The sequence below is a fragment of the Polyodon spathula genome, chromosome 5, assembly GCF_017654505.1.
Source record: "Polyodon spathula isolate WHYD16114869_AA chromosome 5, ASM1765450v1, whole genome shotgun sequence".
In the NCBI taxonomy this organism is placed as follows: Eukaryota; Metazoa; Chordata; class Actinopteri; order Acipenseriformes; family Polyodontidae; genus Polyodon; species Polyodon spathula.
The window spans coordinates 74374672-74399365 of record NC_054538.1 but is presented as its reverse complement, the minus strand read 5'-3'; the positions used below and the strand labels follow the sequence as shown (position 1 = coordinate 74399365).

Below are 24694 nucleotides of genomic sequence, written 5' to 3'. Positions count from 1 at the left end.
CTGCCACAATGACTGTCCAACCAGTCCTACAGAATGTGAATACAATTAACAAATATACAGCCTTTTTGGATTCGACAGACAAATGCTTAAGCATCTTAAGCATTACAGTGGTGCCTTATTCTAAGTAGTTTTTTTCAGAAATGAGTGCTGTTTTTGCTGAACATTCTGCCCATTCTTAGTATATTGGATTCCACTGCATGCTTTAGAATAGAGGATTGCTTGAGAGATAAGTTAAAGAGTTGAAACCCAGGTCAAAAAACGGTTGATGATTACGTGCATGACATCATCTCGGTATGGAAACTGTCTGTTAACTTGAGACAGTTTGGATTCCTTCTGCATAGTCAGTGATGAGAGTAGATAGGTAAACACAGGAGAACACAAAGCTGACAAGCAAAGAAGATCTCAAACCTCCAGGAGGTTTGTTGGCTTGCCGTGCAATGAACACACACAGTTTAGGGTTTAGCAATGGTCTAGTGGGGTATAAGGTTAATGCAATGTTTAGGTTTTGTTTGCTCCTGCACAGTTTATCTTTAAGGCTACTACTGTGTAAAAACATTATGCCCAAGAGTTTTGTCTTTTCAATGCAAAATGCTCTAATTCACATTGATGTTATTACCACTTTAGACATGTGGATATGCATCTACTATAATATCCTTCTCACTGGTAGCTATGACATTATAATGTGAAATACCTTGTAATCATTTTTTACAATTCTTAATACTCTTTAAGGGTTCCCTAAACATGCTGCAGTAAACGATTGTATTTTAGCCTTAGATCAATTTATCTAAACACGGTGACCTTCCCAACCTCACATAAAGGTTAATATCACAGACACCAGAATCTGTAGCATGGATGCTTTTAAGCACTGTGTAGTTTGTTCTGTGTGTTTGTGTACTAAGACCAAGGGAATTCTCTAGGCACAGCTGCTGTTAACAGATACCGAATCAACATCAAGGATTTTTATTTTACAAAATTTAAATGATATATTGTGGCAAAGTGGTCTGTAGTGCACAAGTGTATCAGTGATGCACTGATTAGAAACAACAGTCCAACAGCAGTTCAAGTGGTGAAAACAAAGCTTTATTAATTGTTTTATTAATTAATTGCTTGGTTTAATAAATAAGGCAGATACATCATCCTGTAATAGGTACATGAGAAGGAGTGCTTGTTAGCATCTTTAAGGAAAACAAGATTGCTACACTACAGATTAACCATGGCACTGTGAAAGCTTGCCATAGATATTATGGAGGTTTAATGACACCCCCCCCCCCCACACACACACACACACACACACACACACACACACACACACACACACACACACACACACACATTAATACAGCCCATAAGCCATTTCAATAACCGCTATATATGTGATAAACCCAGCTGTTACTAAGAGTTTGAATGCTGAGTGTTAACGTGACATGTAGGGTGATTTCAGGTGATAAAATAGCAATCCTATGAACCAATCAAGCATTCTATAGCTAATGTCCTGTCCTTCACACTAGATATATCCCCATATCCAATTGATAGATGGAAGGCCCCATCCTGTAGGTATTTGACAGTGGTGGCTGGTGAGAGGTTTTGAAAAGGTGAAGCACATGCTCAGAAACTGCTGACACTACAATGGTTTACCTCCCTGATTCTGAGGCAAATACATTCCTTTGTCATGTGGTAAACGGCCAAGGTTCCTTCAATTCCCGGATCATTCGTTTTGTCACTTTTTTTTTTTAATTTAGTAATTGACAATTTTTTTTTTATCATTTTCTCCCAATTTAGAATAGCCAATTCTTTTTTTAAGTTCAGGTCAGCTGACCGCTTCTTTTCACTCTGCAGACCCACCATCCAGTCACCTCAGAGCTACAGCATCAGATGACAATGCAGCTCTGGGCAGCTCACAGGCAAGCCCACAGGCACCCAGCCAGACTACAGGGGTCGCTGGTGTGCGGTGAGCCAAGGACACCCTGGCTGACCTAAGCCCGAGTTACCCTAAACAGTAAGTGCCCGGATATAACATAGTGCGGGTATGTCAGCGGTCAGGTGTCGTCAACTGCCTTCCCCTCACCATTCCGCACTTGCCCCCGAATGTTCACTAGGGTGGGATCGTTGTCTTGTTCCCACCTCAGGTCAACATTACAGTCACAAAACTTCGGCACATCGAGAGGTGGTGTAGTGCCCCTTGTCACGCTGCACACCTACCCCCTTTTCCTGACATTTGCACAACAAAGAGGACTCTTCTACCAAGCCCCATTCCTTGTTCATCAGCATACCTTCACATTTTTCCACCCTTCTTTCTCTTACAGTTTTCCAGGGCTGGAAACAGGAAGGGAACAGATCAACTTTGAGCGGGAAAACCTGTCCAATTTATTTTCCTGGCTTCTATTTTGCGACTCCTACTTCTTTGGGCTGGTTGGTACTTTGGCCAGTCCCGCCCCAGAATCACTGGATGTGGCAATTTATCCACCACTGCCACGACTACGTGGCAAGTGTCGTCCAACCCCTGAACCCCCTCTCCCACCCAGCAGTCAAACATGTTTTTGTGGTTAGGTATGCCTTGGTATTCCGAGATGCAGGACATGGTCACAGAGCCCTGTGGCTACCAAGACAAACCCTCCAATAAATCGGCCAAAATGATAGTTTGACTACACCCAGAATCCACTAAAGCATGGGTACTCTTTTCTCTGACCTTTGCTGGCATGATACATGCTCAACCCTGACTCCATGTCTTACCTGTTTACGAAGGTTGGTGCAGGCATGCCACTCTGCACCCCATCATGCCGGGAGACACACAAGCAACGTGTCCTGGTTTGTGGCACTGGAAGATGACCGGTGGACTGGGGGGGTTGGATCTCTCCCAGCTGGGAGCTAGCAGCACCTTCCATTTGGAGGAGGATGGTGCGCTCATTGGGAGTCGGGGTTGACCCCCTTTAGGAGCCGGGAATGGTGCAGGTGTGGTCTTTGGCCCTGCCTTGAGACCCAGTGCTGGTGCTGGCTGTATCAGTTTGGAAGAGGGCGAAGGAGCTTGGATAACGCCAGTTGGACCACTTCATTCAGGGTTGTAGTACTGGAGGGAGGATATACATAAACTGCTCCGCCACAGGTAACTGTATATCTCTTCAGTGGTTTGCTGGGTTGGGTGCAACCAACGGGCTAGCTGGTCTGCCAAATACTGAGCTACCACCCAAGGCCAAGTTCCTGGTGGTATTCTCAGAACCAGCACCGATACGTTTCGCTGGTGGATCACCTGCTTCACTTGAGTGTAATCCAGGGATGCGCTGTCTTCCATCACCTGGTATGCAGCCTAGGCCTCTTTGACTAAGCAGGGGACAAGCTGGGTAGCCCACCAATCCTGAGGCCACCTAGATGCCACAGCCACCCATTCAAAGGTCACTATGTAGGCCTGGGGATCATCCTCCAACATAATATTCTGCAGTTTGGGGTTGGGTGGTACCACCGATGGTGCCACCGCCGTGTGGGTTGGCATTGGTCCCCCTCTCCTGAACCAGCACTGACAATTGATCCAGGATTACTGTCTTCGATACTGGAGTTCCCCAGCAGTCCTCCTTCCCTCCTCCACATTTCTGGTCTGCCAGAAACTCAGGAAACTGTTGGGCGTCCATCCTCTGACACCAACTTGTCAGCATGTGGTGTGTGTGTGTTTTTTTTTTTTTTTATAAACCTTTATTTTACTAGGTAAGCACATTGAGATTGTGAGGGACCTAGCGAAGAAAGACAGCAGTAACACAATAAAACACTGTACAAAAACACAGATACAAAAATACAATACAAATCACAATAATACAGTCAACAATCAATGAAATACTCAACAATCAAATGGTAACAAACAGTAACACGTCTACTCAACTACTTAAAACAAACATGCAGATCATCGTGTAGCTTACTCTTAAATTGTACTAAAGTTATTCAGGACCGCAACTTAACTTTAGACTGTAAATCATTCCAAGACCAAGGAGCAAAATAGGCCAATGATCTTTTAGCAGCCTCTGTACACACTTCAGGAACCGTGAAACTAAAAAATGTATGCAGTCTAATACTGTAGTTACAAAAAGCGACAATAAAATATTAATTTATATATAAAGGTAATTTACAAAGAATAGCCTTATATAACAGAATATACCAGTACTTCAACCTTTGCAAAGCCAAGAAGGACCAGCCAACCAAACTGTATAGCACACAGTGATGAGTACTGTAACTTTAATTCTTAATACATCTCAAGGCTGCATGATATACAAGATCCAGTTTGTTTAATGTTAAGGGCAATGCAAACCTATAGACTGTGTCCCCATAACTAATTTGTGGTAAGAACATACAAGCAATTAGCCTTGTTTTTGTAACTACAGAAAAACAAGATCGGAGTCTGTAAAAGAAACCTAACATGAATTTCAATTTTTTTGCAAGATTTTCAATATAGACCTTAATCGAGATTACTATCCAACCAGATACTTATAGTTATCAACTATCTCAAAAGCTTTGTTATTTAAAGTAACTAAATAATTCTTTAGTAGCATTTGTCCTTGCTAAAAGCCAGTCAAATGTATTGTAATCTCGGCTTTATGAATAATATTATACCCAGTGCAAAATACCATTATTGAAAAGAACAATATTGCAATGTCTTTATTTCTTACACATGTATCCATGAGCATGAATGACATCAATAGCAGGAGATGCAGACTAACGTCCCGCGTGGATGCCTTTTATTATTATTACAGGCAAACAAAAATAAGCACACATGAACAGAGCCAGCAATGGTTAAGCTCAGGCTAAATAAATAAATACATAAATAAATAACAAGCAAACAAACAAGTCCTGAACACAACACAACACTCGAGAAAAAGCTCCCCAAAACTGCTCCCCTATATACTGCCAGGCTCCTCCCAATGAGCACTGCAGCAAAATCTAGCCAATCAGGGCACACTGCACAAAATCGAGCCAATCACTGCACACTGCACCACAATCGAGCCAATCAGTACAGTATTGACCTCTTCAGGTCCTACCTGCCCTGGAGTGCAGCATACTCACAGGTCGGGAGGAAGATTTACAGCTCAGATTCATTCTCTCCCTGTCGCATTAACACACAAGAAGAGACTTATAAATCGCAAGATCTATACAAATACTCTGGCTGACAACCTTTTTCTACAGCTGACCACTTGGTTTTCATCAGTAAGGAACTCGTAGTAGGCCAGTGAATCACTTTACTTGGCTAAATAAGTGTACAAATAAGTACTAACTGTTTAAATAAAGCTGCAAACCACAAAAACAGCCGGATGCCTCAGTTGTTATTGATACTCTCGTTAGCCTGAGCCAAACATGTCCTTGACATGTTTTGTTACAATTTAAAAAAGGATGCATTACAGTTTGAGTGAAATGTGCATGTATGGGTTCACGCTTCGGGTGAAAGTAGTTTTTTTATCAGTCTACGTTCAACAGGATGTTGACTTCATTAGGAAAAGTAGATCATTGATTTAGCCATCTTCTTCATTGATTGTGTGTTAATGAAAATTGATTTTCATTGGGTTCTGCTTCTGGTTGCTTTAATACAACTAGGGTTCAGAGGTTAAGCAGTTAAATAGACTTAGTAATTACAAATATACACACTTACAAAAATACACTTGGATCCCTGAGTGGCTAACCTGGTAAAGGCATAACCGTGTGGTGTACAGGATGTCATGCAGTTAGAAGAGTACAGGTTTGTCTTCTGGCTGTGCCAAGCTGTCGATCTTGGCTGGTGATCTAACTACCAAGATTACATTTACCATGGTGTGCCAGTGGGCCCTACTGGTCAGGTGCGTGTAACATCTTTAAAGAGAAATCAAATAAGAAAACAAGCAAAACTGTAAGACTATCGAAATAGCTGCAATCTCTTGGATCAGCCTTATGGCTGCCACTGTATGCTCCCTCACTAAGACACACAATCTTCTGAGTTGGCTGCGTTTGACACAGAGAAGTTAACTGTATGAACCAGCATCAAAAATCACCTTAGCAACCAGGAAAAAGCAGCACTGAAATACTGGATTTCATTTTGAATAGCATGTGAGAACTGAGCACGTTGTAGAATAGAACAAAGGGCATAAGGAATTATTAAAGACTTTTAAGCCTATGTTAGAATTATCTGGCTTTAAATAATATCTTTATGTATGAAAGGTGCTGCATTAGTCCAATTTGTATTTTATTGTATAGCTTTTCAAGTCTAACATCGTGACTGGTAAACATGCATTTGTCATATACGCCTCATTAACCCTAAATTCCTTTGATTTCAATCAGACTCGTAATTACCAAGGAAAGACCATTTGAAAAACATGTCAAAGAAGCTTTTCATTATCACACCATGAAACATGTACTTTCACGCAGAGCAGTTAAAGATAAAGGAATTTTAAACAATGCTTTCATTCACGACATCACATTTTATTTTTTAATTTTCTCAGCATATTTCTAACTGATGCTGTGCAGTTTAGCTGGACATACTGTAGCATATGTTTTGTTTTAAAGATGTATCTCATTTTATTTAAATCTCTATCATTAAAGATTATTTTAAAAAAAAAATAGATTAATTATGCAATACCAGTGTTGTTAGAAAGGTATTTATGTAGTGATTAAACAAATGGATTTTATTTGAATGCTGTATAAATACATTGTGCTTGAATGTTTGTGTTTCACCTTGCTTAATTGCTATATATACACACAGGTAGTATGCCATGGTCCAGCTCCAAATATTCAATTTATTGCATGAGTTAGCCATGACTTATGACTTCATGAGTGGTGGGACCACAAGTGATGTCACATAAGTGAGGTCACAAGTGATGTCACAGAAGTGAGGTCACAAGTGACGTCACAAAGGCCTAATGTCACAAGTTATGTCATAATGGCCTAACAATTAAAGATGTATTTCTTTTTAAAGATCACAGCGGACTAGATCACTTAAAGTGTGCTTGAAAAAGATGAGGAACTAGAAACTTGCTAACCAAGCAGCCACCACAGTGGCCACAGCATGTGTGTGCTTCAATAACTGATACCCTGTTCCAGTGAAGCTACCATAGATTCAATTATATTATCATCATACATTCAGAACAGTCTTATCTTTTCAGAACCAGACAGGCTAATTATACCCCCACTGGTTAATGCAGCAATTTAATTCTGCAATGCATTTGCACATGACAACTTTAAAATGATGCTTCCAAGGATTTCATTGTTCTCACTCAACTCGCTGTAAATTTTAACCTTAGGAAGGTATGATTCTTCTGCTGCCTGGGTACATGTAAAAAACTTCCAGCAGGTTTAAACGTGTTTGCTCTGATATATATTTAATTTGTGACATCAATCTCTGCATATTTGCATATATCTTGCAAAATACACATCCTTTGTAAAATAGCTTTTCCACCCTGGTTACTTTTTACATGAGCTTGTGCGCTGGCCTGAGGCAGTAATACATCTGGTTTAAACTCCTGTTACACAGTGGTACCCACAAACATCGGCGCCCCCATGATAATAAAGCAAGTGTGTGTGTGTGTGTGTGTGTGTGTGTGTGTTTCCTTAAACCTTTTTGCTGGCTAAAAACAGTGACGGCATGCTTTACTGCAAATTTCATGCTGAAAATGTTTATTTGTCCATGTGCAATCAATATGTTTTATTTATCTTTCAAAAGCTTAGCTGGGAAACAAAAATCTCACTTTTTTTATTATTATTATTATTATTATTATTTTTTTTATTACACACTTATTTTTAAGTTCTTCAAGTACAATTTGCCCTTAAAACATATTTTGAGTATTATTCTGTACTGAAGAAATGCCCACCCTAGTTCAATACAAGTAAAACATGTGTTGTGTTCATTTCACTATGGCGTTCAATCTTGCTGAATGGTTCTTGGGTTCTGTTCCTCCAATACTTATTATAGTTATTCTCTGTCTTTAGCTGGCTTTGACTTGCTTGGATAATCATTCTAGTTGCCTAGTTACCTACATGTTGAATATACTTCAATTCCATTGAAATTGAGTGACTTCTCAACTCTGGTTGCTCGCCTCCTTTGTACAGTACTTTTCTATTGAGCAGGTCATGTGAAGATGGTATGGTTTCAATGGATAGAAAAGTACAGCAACGAGCACACAGTCACGTAACAAGAAGCCATATCAAAGCCAGGTGAAGATGCTGTATAGAGAATAATATTTAAATCAGGTATGACATATCACAGTTAACTTAATTATTGCAAGTAAGTCATCTTTGGTCACTGGTCACAGTGATGGGTGGCATTAGATTTTGTCCGGAGAGTTTCCAGAACATTGCCATTGCCATTGAACTGGTTTATGGGCTATATCAGCAGGGGTAGGTGTAGCAACAGCGGCTTTACAAACCCATGCAAGCTCCCTTCAAGGGGATGCTTAATTACATTCGCAAAACAATATCATACTGTACCTCACAGATGTAAAGATTAGACACATGGTTTATGCACAACTTTGCTAGCAACACAACTTCAAGCAATTCAAAGGAAACCCTCAGTTCTGGTAAGGATGAAATATTCATGTTTGCAGCAGCATGTCTGCTCTGGGCTTGAACAGAAAACAGATTATCTTCTAATACAGATAACTGCTACACCTTGTAACCTTAGCTTTGGTAGAGAATATAAACCAGCTCAGCGCTCCTTCCATTGTACACTACTAGCTGTGATCTGCATGGTGTGCTATTAATCAGGGCAGGTTTCAATGTGTTTTTATATAGTGATGACTTTCAACATCATATTGCAGGCTTCTTGTTTAATAAAATACAACTCCCTTCAGTCCAGTATAGTGAAGATGGAAACTCTATCTGGATAACTATTCCACAACATGTCATACTACAGTAACTGGCATCTCGGGAGATCTGCATTTAATCTACATTTACATGAGTAGAAAGGACTCTTTAATCTGTGGGGCTGGTTAACAGCCCTTTAAGAGTGTGTTTTCCGTGCAGCTCGGTCCATGTAACAGGTCTAGTAATTGTAAATACGCCCTACCTTTAATGCAGCAAAACATCTTGAAAGAAAATACTAAAATCAAGTGAAGTACAGTACAAAAGCTCATCAGTGCCTCCTGCTGTTGAGTCCTCCAGCTTGTGTCTCTAACTGCCCTGCTTTGGGACAGCCAGTCGTTTGGGTTCAGATTTTCTTCACTTACAGCCCTAGTTACAGTAGCTGAATTGAGAGCCCGGCTAAATCTATTACACTGCTACTGGCTGACTCTACACTTCAGTTATAACAGAGATAATAGAGTTAATTGACATATTTTTACATCTGGTTAACCTCAGTAACTGACGTTCAATGCATTATATAATAATAATAATAATAATAATAATAATAATAATAATAATAATAATAATAATACAATTTGGCACAGGTTCCAAAAAATGTGTAATATTTTGCTTTTATTTAAAAATGTTATTCATGCTAGGGACCCAATAACATATGAATCATAATTTTTGTACAGAGCCTTTGCATAGTGTTTTATAATTTATGATTCTGTTCTTACAGTTTTTGTTTGTTTGTTTGTTTGTGTGTGTGTGTGTGTGTGTGTGTGTGTGTAGTTTTTAATAGATGTACATGTGAAAAAAAAAACATTGCATTACCTTGAGTTCCACCTAGTGGTGATAGTAGAAAATACTGTGCATTAAGGACGTGGAAAGGAGTTTCAAATGCATGTAGGTTAAACACACATCTCCCTGCGCCTTAATTTCTCTCTTACAGCTGATTCTTCAGAATCTGTAACGTTTTCATTCGCTGCTACACTGTTCAAGATAAACTAGAAACTGTGTCAAAGTTAAACAAACGCTTGTTTTGCGGTGACAGTCTAACGTAATCAACAATTTAACCTTACTGGGGTGAGACAAATTATAATGATCATTTAGCAAGAAAACATCTTAGAAAACTCAAGAAAGCCTCTTACTGGAGAAACACAAATACTGTCAAATAAAATGCTGCACCCCTTTATTTTTAAGTGTCTGCACAAGCTGTTATACTAATTAATGACTAGGCTTGTTTGCTTAGCATCCTTAAACAGAACCGGGCATGGTCAGACATTTTAGAACGGAAATTATCCTTATAATATAGTTATATAAATATATCAATAATAATAATAATAATAATAATAATAATAATAATAATAATAATAATAATTTAGCGCCCTCAGGCATGACAGTGTTTTAATTTGAATTTAAACGACAACACCTTAAACCGCCAGCGCTATACACGTCTCTGCTTAGTTTAATATGCACCATGATGATGCTGTGATGCTCGCAGGTTAAATCACATTTCCACTACAGTAGATAGTTTGGTGCATTTGGTGGATGCTGTCTAACATCCATTTTTGATGTGCTTGACAACAAAAACAAGGCACACAATATAATATACGTTATAAATAAGCATCTAGTTCCTGTTATAAATATGACCTAGAAATGAAAAATCGCATTAGATTGATTTATAATGTTGTCATCCAGCAGTGTATATGTAAGCACAAGCTACACCCAGTGTGCTTGTCTGTGTGCTGAGGTGAGATCAGAGGAAACTAGGCAGGCCGCGGCAATGAAAATGAGCTACATTCGTTTTCAACTCTACCTGCTTATAACAGCAGGTGGCGCTATTTACTTGTACAGTACACCGGTTGATAACTGAGTGCTTTTTTCACAGTATGATACTTTACTATACTTAGTTAACAGCTACTGTTTCATATTGAGAACGTACCTTACAAAAACGGTGGTTTACGCAACTATTTTTAAAATGTTACGATTTAAGCCAACTTAAGTACAGTCAATCAATCAATGTCCAGACTCAGGGGTGTAGTGTTGCGGGGTCGGCAGGGAGAGCAAAATTTCCGTACTTCACGTGAATATTTAACTGTTTTGTTCCTACTAATATATGGAGATATATTGTATGTATGTATATAACCCATACAAACAAGGAAAGAACAAAATAGCCGTAAGAAACCCTTGTGAGATAAATAAGGAAAATGTTTGAATATAGAGTGCCTCTGGTCTGGTACAACAGGTGTGAATAATGTAGCAAACCGTGTAATTGTGTTTTTGCACTGTATTTCTACTGTGGTTGTGTACAGTAATTCCCGCTGTATTGTACTGTCTTCCCTTCCCGCGGTTTGCTTGTATAACCCTGCCTCTGTGTCTAAATGTAACCTGCACATGTGCTGCCGTCTGTGTCTCCCCTGTAATTGGCTGTTGTTTGCTTGTGTCCATTGGTCCTGGTGTACGGCTGATGACCAATGGGATGTGGGTGAGCTCACATATAAGAAATCATGTAGCTACCATTAGCTAAACATTTATTTAGAGAAGGGGAAGTGTTACACGTAGGATTCATAATTAATATTGACGGTGTTTTAATCGTGTGTATTAGTGTATGAAGCTGGTTGTGAAAATATGTATTTGGTTATTTATTTATGTATTTATCGTTAATGTAAATAGATGTAAGTCTAGAGCCTTGCAAATACTTTTGCTTTAAAATAGTAACTCAATATCTGATTGTCTGAATTTCTAACGAATTGGTACGTTTGTAATTCAAATACGAAACTGTGGTGCTGTTGAGTGGGGAAACTGGAACGACAGGCAGCATGTAGGGTTGGGGGGATAATAGCAACAACTCACTTCTAAATATAACACCACACCACTGTCTAGACAATCACAGTCAGCAATTAAACAAACAGAAAACATCTGAGCTCGACTGAATCACCTCTGAGTCACCGACATTAAATTACCTGAATGTTGCAACCTGAAAGCTACAGTATCACATTCAAATTCTTACAAATCATCATAACCACTTAAGTTCCGGGTTTCTATCAAATATATGTGATATCACATGCATCCAGATTGTGCTATCACGATGTAGAAGCATTGAGCCCCTTGGTCAGGTGTTTTGATAATTTACATTTTTATTTTGAAGTTCATATGCCATTTCCATAATTTACCTGTAGGGGTCAGCAGCGTCTAGCGTTGTGTCACAAATGCTCTGAGCACATTTACTGCAGCAAAGCTATCTTAGCTACTGCACATGTTTTATTTCTTTAACTTTATAACTTCAGCATGTGTTTTATTTAATCTCCAGTTAATTATTTATGTGAGTTTAGACTCAGGCTCTTTCAGAGCCCTTTGGTAATTCCTTCTTTCATCTCTAATACATGATTTCACAGTTGGATTTTAATTTTCTTCAATTATCCTAGGGTGGAATTGATTAGCTTCTACTGGTATCTGAATTCACTTTTTGATTATTAAAAACAGCTACAAGCAAATGGGCCTGGGTTTGTAAATGCTGACGTGACATTCATCTCTAAACCATGCCTTTTTTGGTAGCCTTATAATTCACTGTGTATTATGGCTGGATGGACAGCCAGCCAAGGGTTTTCCATACTGTAATGCAAACAGCCTTGGCACCTACTGTACAGTACAATATACAGAGTCAAATTACAAAAGAGCAATGGAAAGACAAACGCTTGCAATCACTTTTAAATCTTTCAAATCTCTCAACAGAAACAGTGATATTCAAGGCAGTATGTATTTCATTTGGATAGCTAAATTATAATGGCTGCAAATCATTTTACACTGTCTAATAGATCAATGCATAAGAATGATTTTTTTTCTTGCTTCAGTGTAATTTATGTTTCACCACTACAACCACAAGTTAATGGCTCATTAAAAATTATAGACAGCATTTGGCTGTCTTTGAGGAACAATGAGTCACTCTTAACTTGACAATTCCAGTGGTGACCAGATCTACAGCTACAGAAATATCTTTAGAGAGGAATCATTTATCAGTAAAGAGCTTTTCATATTTAAATTGCTAGGTCTGTTATAAGAGGCAGACTGGTCCTAACCTGAAATGGTTCAATTATACACGTGTTTATTATTTATTATATCAGCACACATTTATGGCCAATAATTTTGCATAACCTATAATTGTAGGACTATAACTTAACCGTAATTTAGATGTTTTGTTTAACATCATGTAATCAAATAAACTGCAAAATGCTATCATAAAAATCTACACAAAGCCATAATAGTACTACAGTATTTCATGTTAGATTTAAAAATGCCACATTTTACATTTTTTGAGTATATGGAAAACTACAAAGCAGTATGTAATTCAGTATGTTAACATACATTATTCAGCATGTTTTATTTACTTTATGAAGCAGAATTAGTTAATTCTATAGAGTGATGCAAAACCTTTGGCCATAGCTGTAGTGAGTCCTATAATGTTGGTAAAATAAAGTAATAAAAAATAAAGTTGGGAGCACCCAAGACTCATCTGAAAAACTGAAGGGAGAAGAACACAAACAGAAAACAATGTGCATAACATTCTGCGCTAGCATTAATCATATTTTAAAAAGACAAAGAGGTTGATAGAATACATTTTGAGTATCTGTCAACAAGGGTCAATGCATAAGCATACATTAAAAAGAACACAAGAAGTTCTCAGAAGGTCAGTCTGCTGTGCTTGCAGAACAATGTCGAGAGTCAATTATTTATAACAAGAACAAACCAGGGAATTTGCAAGGGAATGCCTAAACACAGTGCACGCAGCTTTACTATAAAATACAAAATATCATTATCTTATAACACAGCGTTATTGCTGTGTGTGTTGTGGTTGGGCTAAGTGAGTGGGTGGATCTCAGTTCCAGCGCTGGATAAACCTGACGTCCCCTTTTCATTTACTTTCTCGTGGCTCTCCTACATCCATCTTTTTTGTTATCTTTTTCAAGCCTTCAGGCTTCAGCCTGTGTGCATTTCCTTGTCAACAAAACAACATCCATTTTTAATTCACCCACACACTATGTCACCTTTCATTTCTTAATGTGTGTACTTCAATCTTTATCTCTAATGGGAAATATGAGGAGAAGATTGGTTCAATCCCCCGCTATTACAGTTACCTACAAGATACATCAAAAGACTGATTTCATTGTGGAACAGCAGGGTATTTTTTCATTCAGTCAGCATGTTTCTAAATAAAACCTACTTAATGCCCATCAACTAAAAAATCTACAAAGAAATAATCCTGTTCCCTCCAAGTACCCAGTAATATCAAACATTACCATTTTCATTCCCACCAATTCATTTTGTTCTTTCATACAATATAAAAATACAAATGTTCTGCCAGTAAAATCCAGCATTATCATTTACATAAAAACAGTCATCAGTAAAAAATATAATGCATTTCATTAGCGGTGGAGTCAGTCAGTGACTGACACAGTTGTTACAGTTTTGACAGCAGTGACTAGAACATGGTGATCAATATACTGGTCTTCACTGATAAGCATCATAAGACCACACAGTATGTGATACGTCACACTTCTTGCAGTACACAGCAACTGCTCCATGTGGCTACAGTGACTAGATGCCATCACGCTCTCTCATTATTAAACTCTAATCTCCGGTTAAACTCAAAACTACACTGGCTCACCACCATGTAATATGCAAACTATATACGTTCAGGTAGTCAGTTGTGGCAGAGCAGAGCCCCTACACACGTAAATGTTAGAACTCTAAGTTTTATATATTACAAGATTGAATGGTTCAATTTAAACAGTAAAGTTGAAACATTTCTACAAAGTGCAGTGGAGGCCTGTGGTGATTAATATCGCTACAGCCACAATAGCTCATTATTATTAATAGTTCATCAGGCTAACTGGCCTGTAAAACAGCTGTTTGAAAACAAATATTACACTAAAGAAAATGTACTTGAATTGCCATAGAAAGGGATACAGTTGTTTGTGTGTGTGCTGCATGGGTCTCCAACCTAGGTCCTGGAGAGCTCCAATCCTACAGGTTTTCTAGAGGTCTTTACATCATCAATTGCTAAAGATCTGGAACACCTGTTAATCTTGACTGATTAAACCAATAACTGGGTGCAATTAAATAACCAAGAGACTCAGTTGAAATGAAAACCAGAAGACCCTGTAGTTCCCCAGCACTGGGGTTGAAGACCCCTGGTGTACTGTATGTATCAAATACAAATGTTTTACAGGAAAAATATTGCTTCAAGATGTAATAAATTGCAGGGTTCCTGGTTTCCTCCCAGAAGAATGCATGTTAGTGTCAAGGTTTTTAAAATACATTTTCTTACCTCTTATTAGCACTGGCACTCCACTTACTCATTCTTGTGCTCAGAATCTTTTGGTTCTTCTTTAGTTTTTGATACTTTGCTAGTTGCCATATGACTCAATGTGCACTAGGACAGTTTGGGAGAGTTCAGGCTTTTCAATTCATGCCCCAATGCATTCTGGTACGTTGTACCTGTCTCAAGTACCATACACAGCTGGACAACATATACCAGAACGCATTGGGGTGTGAGTTGAAAAGCCTGAACTGTCCTAAACTGTTCTAGTGCACATGGATTCATATGGTAACCCTATCCTTTGCAAGTACAAAGAAGTAATGCAACTGATTCTAACTGGTATTTAATCACTTTCTGTGTGGTAAGTCACATGACCCGATTGCAGCTAGACCATTGGAGTGAAACTGTCAACAGAAGGATAAGTGACTTTGAAACTTCCATTTCTCCCACTTGCATATTTCAAATTGAAATATAAAATTAGCAAATAAACAACATATCTCCAACAGAAGAGACCCAGGCTGGTTAACACTCATGAGGACTGCCCAAGGGACTGCCTAGAAGTTTTAATAGACGGGTGACCTTTATAACTTGCCGGTACAACTATATATAAACAGACATTGATCAGATGAGCCACAGCTGATACTGTAGGACAAGGATGGGCAGTTCCTGTCATAATGGGCCTTTCTCCACCAGGTTTGCAAGTTAAATGATATACTAAACAGCTCTAGGCTGTAGATTTAATTGTTTTAATAATACAATTAGGAATATGATTGGAATCTTCATTTGTGTTTTCCAAACTTACATTAATCTTATGTATACATATCTAATCACACACACACACACACACACACACACACACACACACACACACACACACACACACACACACACACACACACACACACACACACACACACACACACACACACACACACACACATATATTTCTGTACTCTCTATGCACTCCCAGTCTGATCCTATTGAACTTTTATGCTTCACTAATTGTGTTAATACTAAACTGTTCTTTTTGAAAAGCATCAATGTGACATGTACTGTGATGTGGGCTGGCTTTCACTTGGCAGAGTGAGGGAATTACATTGACACGCTATTGCCAATTGATGTGTATATGAAAAAAAGGGAGGCCTTACTTGAACCACAAACATTTTTTTGACTGTATTCAGGTGAGACTTCTTCACATTTGTTTATTTTTTTAAATTCCTCCAATTTTACAACGTAAACAGATTTTTTTAATACACTTACTTTAAGCTACGTGCTAAGAATCTTCCCCCTCTATATTCTTACCTAAAGCTGATATATTATTCTCTTTGCACAGTGCTCTTCAATCAGCCGTGGCATTTATGTGCCTCCTTTTACAAGAGACCTTGCTGGAAGCAATTCAGGCTTTTAACACATTTAAAGATCTCACCACGGTGACGCTTCACTGAGCTCGCTTTCCTGTAATCATCACAACTCCAAATAATACCAAAGAGCAAAATCAATGCAAGCTTTACACAAAGGATGGAATGCATACCGATTACATACGTACTGCAGGTGGTTTATCAGCATACTTGTAACCCATTCATTTTCATTAGATCCAGTATAGTTTTGCTGCTTTGCTGATTTCTGGCCAGTTGTTTAAAGCCCCTGGTACTTATTTCTCTGGTTTTACAGATAGGAACAAATCTTGAACTAACCAATGTTACCTTACTGTACTGTATATAAGGTAGAGCTTAACATGATGTTTGTTTTGTTCACTTTTCAATCAGTTAACCAACACATTCCTAACTGGCACCTTCGACAGGACTATCCAATCCAACGTCAATATGTCGGGATCACATACAGTACAATAATACAGGGGTCGTGATGACTGAGCTGTACAGTCAAGTGGGACGGACTTCATGGATCGACCCCTGTGGAACAGAGAGGTGACTCAAAGCAAGGAGACAGGAATAAAATACTGACATACTAAAGTAATGGCAGTCCACTGACGGTGAAACAATTTACAGGTAAACACAAATCACTTCATGCAACAGCGGTCTCAGATTCAGACTAAGTTTGCCAATTCCAAATCTTTGTCCATAACACAAAGTAATGCCACAAGGAGGGTCTACAGAGGACAACCCAAGAAGGTTCATGGTATTCCAGAAATGAGGATGGTCAGATAACCAAAGAACTTCCGATGGGGGGGTCGGGTTGATTTTTAACAGCCATCCCCATTTCATCCTTGTCAAAGAGTGCTCTGTTTATATAAAACAAATGTATGGAAAAGAAAGTAAACCTAATCAAAACAACTGAATTCGTGGACTTTTTTATGTCAAGCTCTGCTCAGGAGCACAATATAATCTGCAGCAATGCAATTCCCTCAATTGTACTGTCACTGGATGTGACTTGGTACAAGACAGATTCCAAAATGACATCCAGTAAAATAAACACTATTGCTGTGGCATTAATTACAAAAGAAAGTTCTTCAACTATTGACCTTTCAATACTATACATATAAATCTCTGAATGCTGTCGAAGAAAAGACTGCATACATTACTGATGTTTCACAAGTGACGACTAATTGTAGGCTTCACAGCACACATCTCTTCAGGACTATCACATTGTAACTGGGGGATGGAGGCTTTAATTGACTTGATAGAACCGCACAGCACTACAAAGAGTAGTTCATGCCGAATTAGATAATTGCACAAATTATAAACAGGAGAGACGGATAGAAAAGTAGTGTAACAAAAACAGTTAATGTCAACAAGACAGAGAGAAAGGGAGTTCACATAAAGTTCTGCAGAAAAAGGAAGTTTGTAGTTTGAGGTAGATTAGGCATACTGTACCAAGGTCATTAGTAAAAGCGCATTGCCTTTTCAGTAGAATGTATATACAGTACATGCTCTGTATGAACTTTGGGAGAGACGTTACTCTGGTGCCAAAAATGTTACCGAGAGGACCTTCGGGGAAGTGAAGTTGTGTTTTCTGGCAGTTAATTAATAGAAGTGAAGGGGGTAATGCTGGCAGCTGTGGAGGGATCAGGTCATCCCTGTCATATCACAAACACCCCCCCCCCAACCTCTTGGCGACAGGCTTGCCTGCTTTATAGGCCTAATGGGGCCCTTAGCTGTGTGAAGTTCTCAGAATGGCTATCATAGGATACTTAATCCCTGCAGTTTCCAGTCACTTGAACTATCTGCTCATGCACTCAACCGATTTCTTGAGAAACATTATTGACATCCAGCAGACCAGAGGGCATATTCTCTAAGTGTTTACTCCAGTCTTTAATTATCTTTTATTTAGAAATTTGGAACAACTAAGTATAGTAATTTAAGGTCTTGTAAGCACCCTCAATAACTTTAACAGTAATGTCTATTTTTTCTCTTTTAAAAAAAATAGGAGCTAATTAGATGCTAATTAAAGAGTAATCACTTTATAATAAAGGTTACATGTTGCATATCATTCAAGAAGACGGTATTTGTGCATTCATTGGAATTTGTTTCTTGAAGGTGGATTTAGCGCTCTTTAAATCAGGAAAGTTTACCTTCAGATTTGGCTATGGGGAACATTTTCTCTAGGATTTAGTCTACCTTTTTTCTAAGCCGTGTTAATGTTCCAAAACACAGAAACAAACAACTTGAGACTGCTTGTGTGTTGTGTCATTCTAGTTTGCAAAATGCACCATGTTTTGCACCTTAAAAAAAATAGAAGTTAACTGAAGACTGACTACAACACTTTGAAAATATACCCCTCAGGGTGATGTCTGAGCCCCCCACATTTATGTGAATGAATGATGCTCCAGGGCATAATACATCAGCTGCCTTAAAGGTGTTATAATGACATAATTCCTGTCATAACCTTCCATTTCTAGAATCTCAAAACTTGAGCCTATCTATGTTAGAAAATGTTATTGACTGACCTTAACTGCCCATCACTATGACCTTCATGGTAATTTCTAATGGTCTGAGTAACCAAAGGGTTTTCTATTTTCTGACCTTTGTGTGAAAGTGTAAATCAATGCAGAACTTCCTCTGTATCTTGTTGTACTTGAGGTCAAGCTTGGTCTCAATTTGAATAGCACTGCCGCTTAGAGTATTCTCAAAATTAGGCAGTCACCCATGGGCCAAACCTCCTCTGAACCAGGTGGCATTTTTTTTTTTTTTTTTTTTTTTTTTTTTTTTTTTTTTTTTTTTTTTTTTTTTTTTTTTTAAACAATTAGTTTTATTCATTTTCCAATTTTCTCCCAATTTGGACTGTCCAATTATTATTCCAACCTGGCTCACCGCTACAGCCGCTGAACTAACTCAGGAGAGATGAAGACGAGCACTTGCGTTCTCCAAAACGAGCGGCGTCAGCTGTCTGCTTTTTTTTTCACTCTGCAGCCATATCCAGAACTTAGTGTCGGAAGAACACGCAGTTCTGAACTGCATACAGGCTGGCCTGCAGGCGCCGAGCCAACCACATGGGCCACTGGTGTGCGATGAGCCAAGGACTCCCTAGCCGACCTAACCCCTACTCTGCCCGGGCTGCGCTTGGTCAATTGAGCGCCGCCCCCTAGGAACTCCTGTCCACGGATAGCTTGGATCCGATCCAGCGATCTCCAAGCTATAGGGCGCATCCTGCACTCCAGCCAGAGTGTCTTTACTGGATGCGCCACTTGAGAGCCCCAACCAGGCGGCACACTAAAATGCTCTTTTGTTGTTTTTTTTTCTCTGATGGATGATGTTGTCATTACAACCTCATTTCAAGACAATTATAGACAGTATTCACATTTATAAAGTTGCTTGATTGCCTGTGATGATTACTAGCTTGTTACAATGATGCTTGGTTGTACATTTTACTATGCTTGTTTGATTGCATACAAATTGCATACAGGGGAAAATACATTGAAATCTAAGACCACAGGGGTAGAGTAAGGAATAAAAGTCATGGTAGATGCAAAATATGAGACCTCTCTGCTGGAGAGCTACAATAAAACAGAAAGTTTTGTCTTGAGGCCATTTTTTTCTTCATATTTCATTATTTTTCCTAAAGGGGTGTCTGTGAAAAAAAAAAAGTTTTCACTTTCATATTAGCAGCATATGATGCTGACTGCATTAACAGAGCTGTGTGGGTGAGAGTGTGTGGAGAGTGGAGGGGGAGGGAGTATTAAAGGAGTAGTCTCCCATTAGCATCATTAGTGTCTAATAACATTTTAATAAGGGCAGATGTATAGAAAAACAAAACCATAAAATAGCAAGGGGATTGTGACAGAAATAGAATGATTCTGCACTCTCACCCTGCACACTGTTAATCACTTTGCCATAGGGATGTAAAACAAAAGAAAAAAAAAAGATTAATGGGTTTGAAGCTATGCCCTTAAAATATTCTCTCTGTAAGAGTTTCCAGAAAAATATTACAACACAAACGAAGATTAATTTACTCCTTCAAGTGGGAATAACGTTTACTCCTTCAAGTAGAAACAGAGTGACACAGGCAAGTGAGTTTCACCACAAAACGTTTTGCTGTAAAGTCTCTTCACCTGAAACATCTTGACAACTTCAGTCTGTATTCGGATCAAATATTGGGCTCCCAGTTCACCCAATCACTAGCTTATGCTGTTGAATGCTAATACAATACAACTGCATTATTAAACTATTTCATTTATTTATTTATTTTCTTGTTTGGGTTTTTATGACAAACCCATATTATTATTTTGGGTATGAAGTGAACAAGTTCCAATGAAAGCCCTGAAGGTAATACTTTCCAGTGGTGTGCCTTTTCAAAACCAAAGCGGAATAATTTAAAATCCCTGTCCAGATTAGCCTATCACCACAATCCAGCAACAGAAATGTGTTTGACTATTGGATCCAGAACAGGTTAATAAAAACAGATTGGAATACCCAAAGACCCCTCTCAGAATAATGAAAAAGAAAATAATGTGGTTAACATTGAATTAATGTAGACAATTAAATAGAAGATTAAATCAACACAATCTTGGTTAAGGATTCTGATTGAAACGTTTTCGGTAAGAAACTGTATTTTCATTTGTGTTGCAAAGCACCTGACCGTCGCTGAATTTTTAAGGAGATAAATTGAATACATTTCTGGGACCTTGTTAACATTACTAGTAGAAACACACCCCAACAGTTCATATGGATAACACCTGCTTTATTTTCTTCACTGAACAGGAATCACAGTTGTTCAATACTGGCACCCAAGGGGATTGCAAACGAGCCCAAAAAAAGTTTTGATTCCATGTTTTGCTGACCAGCTCGAAGCGTATGCAAGATGCTCATTTTGTGGCAGTAAGGTTTTTGGTACAGAATCTCTATGAACAATATAACAGAAAAAAATGAGATTTTGATTAACAGTACAAACCTTAAGAAAAGTTTTTTGCAGATTCTTGACCAATCAAAGTGGTTCAAGCGTGTTTAACCTTTGGTCTCCTGCGTTTAGCAGTATATTAGCAGTAGGAATATGGATGCAAGCTCCACAAAGAGACATAACAAGCAGCTTTTACAGACCTCAGTTAGCACTAACCTTGGACTGTCCAGTGGTACTTTAGATAAGGTAGTCTGAGATTAGTGCTAATCAGGATCTGTGAAACCAGCTGAAAGAGTTTGGACAAAGAAATAGTAATCTCTTTCATAGCCTACCACTGCCAGTACTGTAGGGCTAATAGTAGCAATCAGGTTAACATAGATTTCAAGTGATAAGTGATTATGTTTTAGGCTGCTGAAACCCCCTGAAAAATGATCGCCTATGCTATTAAACCTCAGATCTATTATCTCGCCCATTGTTTAGGAAACTGACTTGCCAACTGACAGACAATAGCTATTTTGATTTCAGTAATGATGTGGTTCAATAAAGAAGTGATTAAATGCATCATGTTTTCTTGCCATTGCTCATTCATTGATTCAAGTTGCACCTGTAAAGGTTCCCCCACAGCTTTGCTTTTCAGTTCACACCTGTTTGGTTCCCACTCTCATCCTGCTCCACAGCTACTGGTGGCCCCCTATGCTGAGCTGTAAGGACTTCTTTTCCATTACCTGGGTTACATCCTCAAGGGTGGTCTGAAAAGGCATGTTGAGCCAGACTGTCAAGGCAATGTTAGAAGCTTCCATTAATTAACATATAGGTCTCAAGTCACAATGTAATACCATATAAACCCCCCCCCCCAAAAAAAGTACAAAATTAACCATGAAGAGATAAACATCTAATCTGACTTTTTACAGTCTTGTCTTGGAACGCATGTGAATTCATGTGGCTTTTGAAAAAATACATAAAATAACAGAATGACAAGTACGAAAAACCTTGAACAAGGCAAACGTTCTACCCAAAACTTTAAGCCTGCAAGAAAAGTCAAGCACAGACACAAGCAAGTCAAGAAAAGCATTGCACAGGTGCACATAGCAGAGTGAGGAAAACATACCCCTGGAACTCTTTTTCTCACTTCAATTAAACATCTTTCAAACTGTATTTAAATATTATTAAACTTTATGCAAACATGTACTGTGCACAGTTTGTAATAAGTGCAGCTGGTAGTTTACTGCTGTGAATTTTTGATAGCTGCCATCTGTCAAGGGAGTATATTTGTGCCTGTGAAAATGTTGAATTCTACATCTACGTCTCAGAAACCTGTTGAAAGTATTCTTGGTGTTTCCGCCTGTCAGGTTTCATTGCTCTGCAATGAAAAACTTATCCACAGCCGCATAATTGCACTTCTGAATGTGAATAGCCCAATGGTTTAACTAACCTTTTATAATCAATAGACATATGCATTAAATCAATAGACACAAGCTCTTCCCATTCTTGATCACCAATACTGCACACACTAGCTTGATTTGTGTGCCTACTCTATACAGCCATAGAGAAAATCTCATAAGTTTTATCGTCCTTTTGATGGGTCATTGGTAACCTAACGGCTTAACTAATTTCCTGTAGAAAGAAGCAGTGAACCAGATACATATTTAATTTGAGTTTGCCCGCCTTTGTGACTACTGTATATCTTTACCGTATTTGTTCAGTAAAGCAGGTTCTATATTATCTAGTCGGGTTGAGGATGCATTAATATAGCCTAGTCTAGTAGACCCATGCAACAGCGCGCATTGATTTGTTTCAGACATTGCGTGTAAAATTAGCATCAAAACAAAGCTAATGTAGCAAATGAAATCAGAGCTTACCGTTGTAAATTGCAGTCCACGGCTGATACCCGTAGTACCCTGTGATCCTTAAAATCCTCTCCTCGATGGAAGTTAGTCCGATGGATGCGCTGTTTATGTCTTCCACAGACCTGGAAGATTTTAAATCCTCTTTGATCGATTCGTCCACATCCAGGTATTTCAGCTGCCGTAGCTGAGGGCTGATATCTGACAGCCTTCTGGGGCTCACATTAGGAGGTCTACTCATCCCTCTAAAAACGAGATCAGGAGGGTTACCCAACAGATTCCCAACATTATCACAGCCTAAACCACATTCGATGTTAGAGACTGTGTAGGATATGAATGTAACATTATTAAAACCATACTATGTTGTTTCTAGTTCAATTATTAACGTGTATATAAAAAAAACACGACTCGTAATAGGTTGTTTTTAACGATATCACGCATTTGGATACAGTTACAGAGCAGCCCTAAAAACTATGCCTTCGCAGTACTAGTAGTAGTAGGCTAGTAATGCAATGTAATTACAGTAATACTTACAAGAAAGCTGAACGGTTCCTTTTATTACGAAACTCTTCGATCCCCATAAGAAACAAGATACCAGAAACAAATGTACTCAAGGTGGTTTATAAACGAGTAAAATGTGTCAAAGTATACGGAGAAATGGGTAATCACTAGCACTAAGAACGGGGTAAGCGCTCTCATTATCGTCAACAAGAGTAAGCAAGTGATGGTGTGTCAGAATACACAGCTTGGACCACAGCAGCAGCCACTGGAGGCATTTCAAGTAAAACACGACCCTCAATGAATAGAATATGATTAAATCCCTCCCGAGCACAACATATCCCAATATATATCCCTCTGCTGATTCTCTTTTGGTTGTCGGCTAACTTCCCTTGTGTTACTTAGGCTCTTGTGACAGACAGGCATATTAGATATTCCGTTTCTACAAAGATTATTTATTTATTTATTTATTTTTTGTATCAATGTCAAACAACATGCAATAAAGAATAATAATCCAATATAAAGACAATAACACTGCAATAGAAATAGGATTAAAGTGACAAATAAAGACAAACATGACTTTCAGAAAGGAAATATCCACAAAGATTTTAAATGAACAATTCTTTATTACATTTTGATAGATGCCCATGATAGCTGCCCTACGGTGACCGAAGTATTATTACTGATTGATGAATGCCAGCAGGCAGGACAAGTGACACTCTCGGCCGCCTTCACTAGACAAAGCACACTACAGGGAAGGAGGGGGCGAAACAAAGAGACGCCAAAGAGGCGCGGACAATAGAGCTTTTTATAACAACAGTTTCGTTACGTATGTGATTAGAGGAAGGATCCTGCTTTCAAAAACGCAATATCCTTTCTAAAGAAAAACGCGATTGTATTTTGTTAAAAAAACAGACACAAACAAACGTATTTTAATCATTTCAGGTTAGAACTTCAACTGCTGCGG

At 38.5% G+C, this 24694-nt stretch overlaps 1 protein-coding gene across 1 annotated transcript in view; it reads right to left on the bottom strand.

Moving 5' to 3' along the window:
• slc35f3b (solute carrier family 35 member F3b) overlaps positions 1-23997 on the bottom strand; it is a 57807-nt gene extending 33810 nt beyond the window's left edge. Inside the window, exons 1-2 of the mRNA XM_041251317.1 lie at positions 23764-23997; positions 23245-23474 (exon numbers count right to left, since the gene is read on the bottom strand). Of these exons, the coding sequence (XP_041107251.1) occupies positions 23245-23474; positions 23764-23810 (277 nt within the window). The 5' untranslated portion in view covers positions 23811-23997. The remainder of the gene's footprint in view (positions 1-23244; positions 23475-23763) is intronic.
• Between the last annotated feature and the right edge of the window lie 697 nt (positions 23998-24694).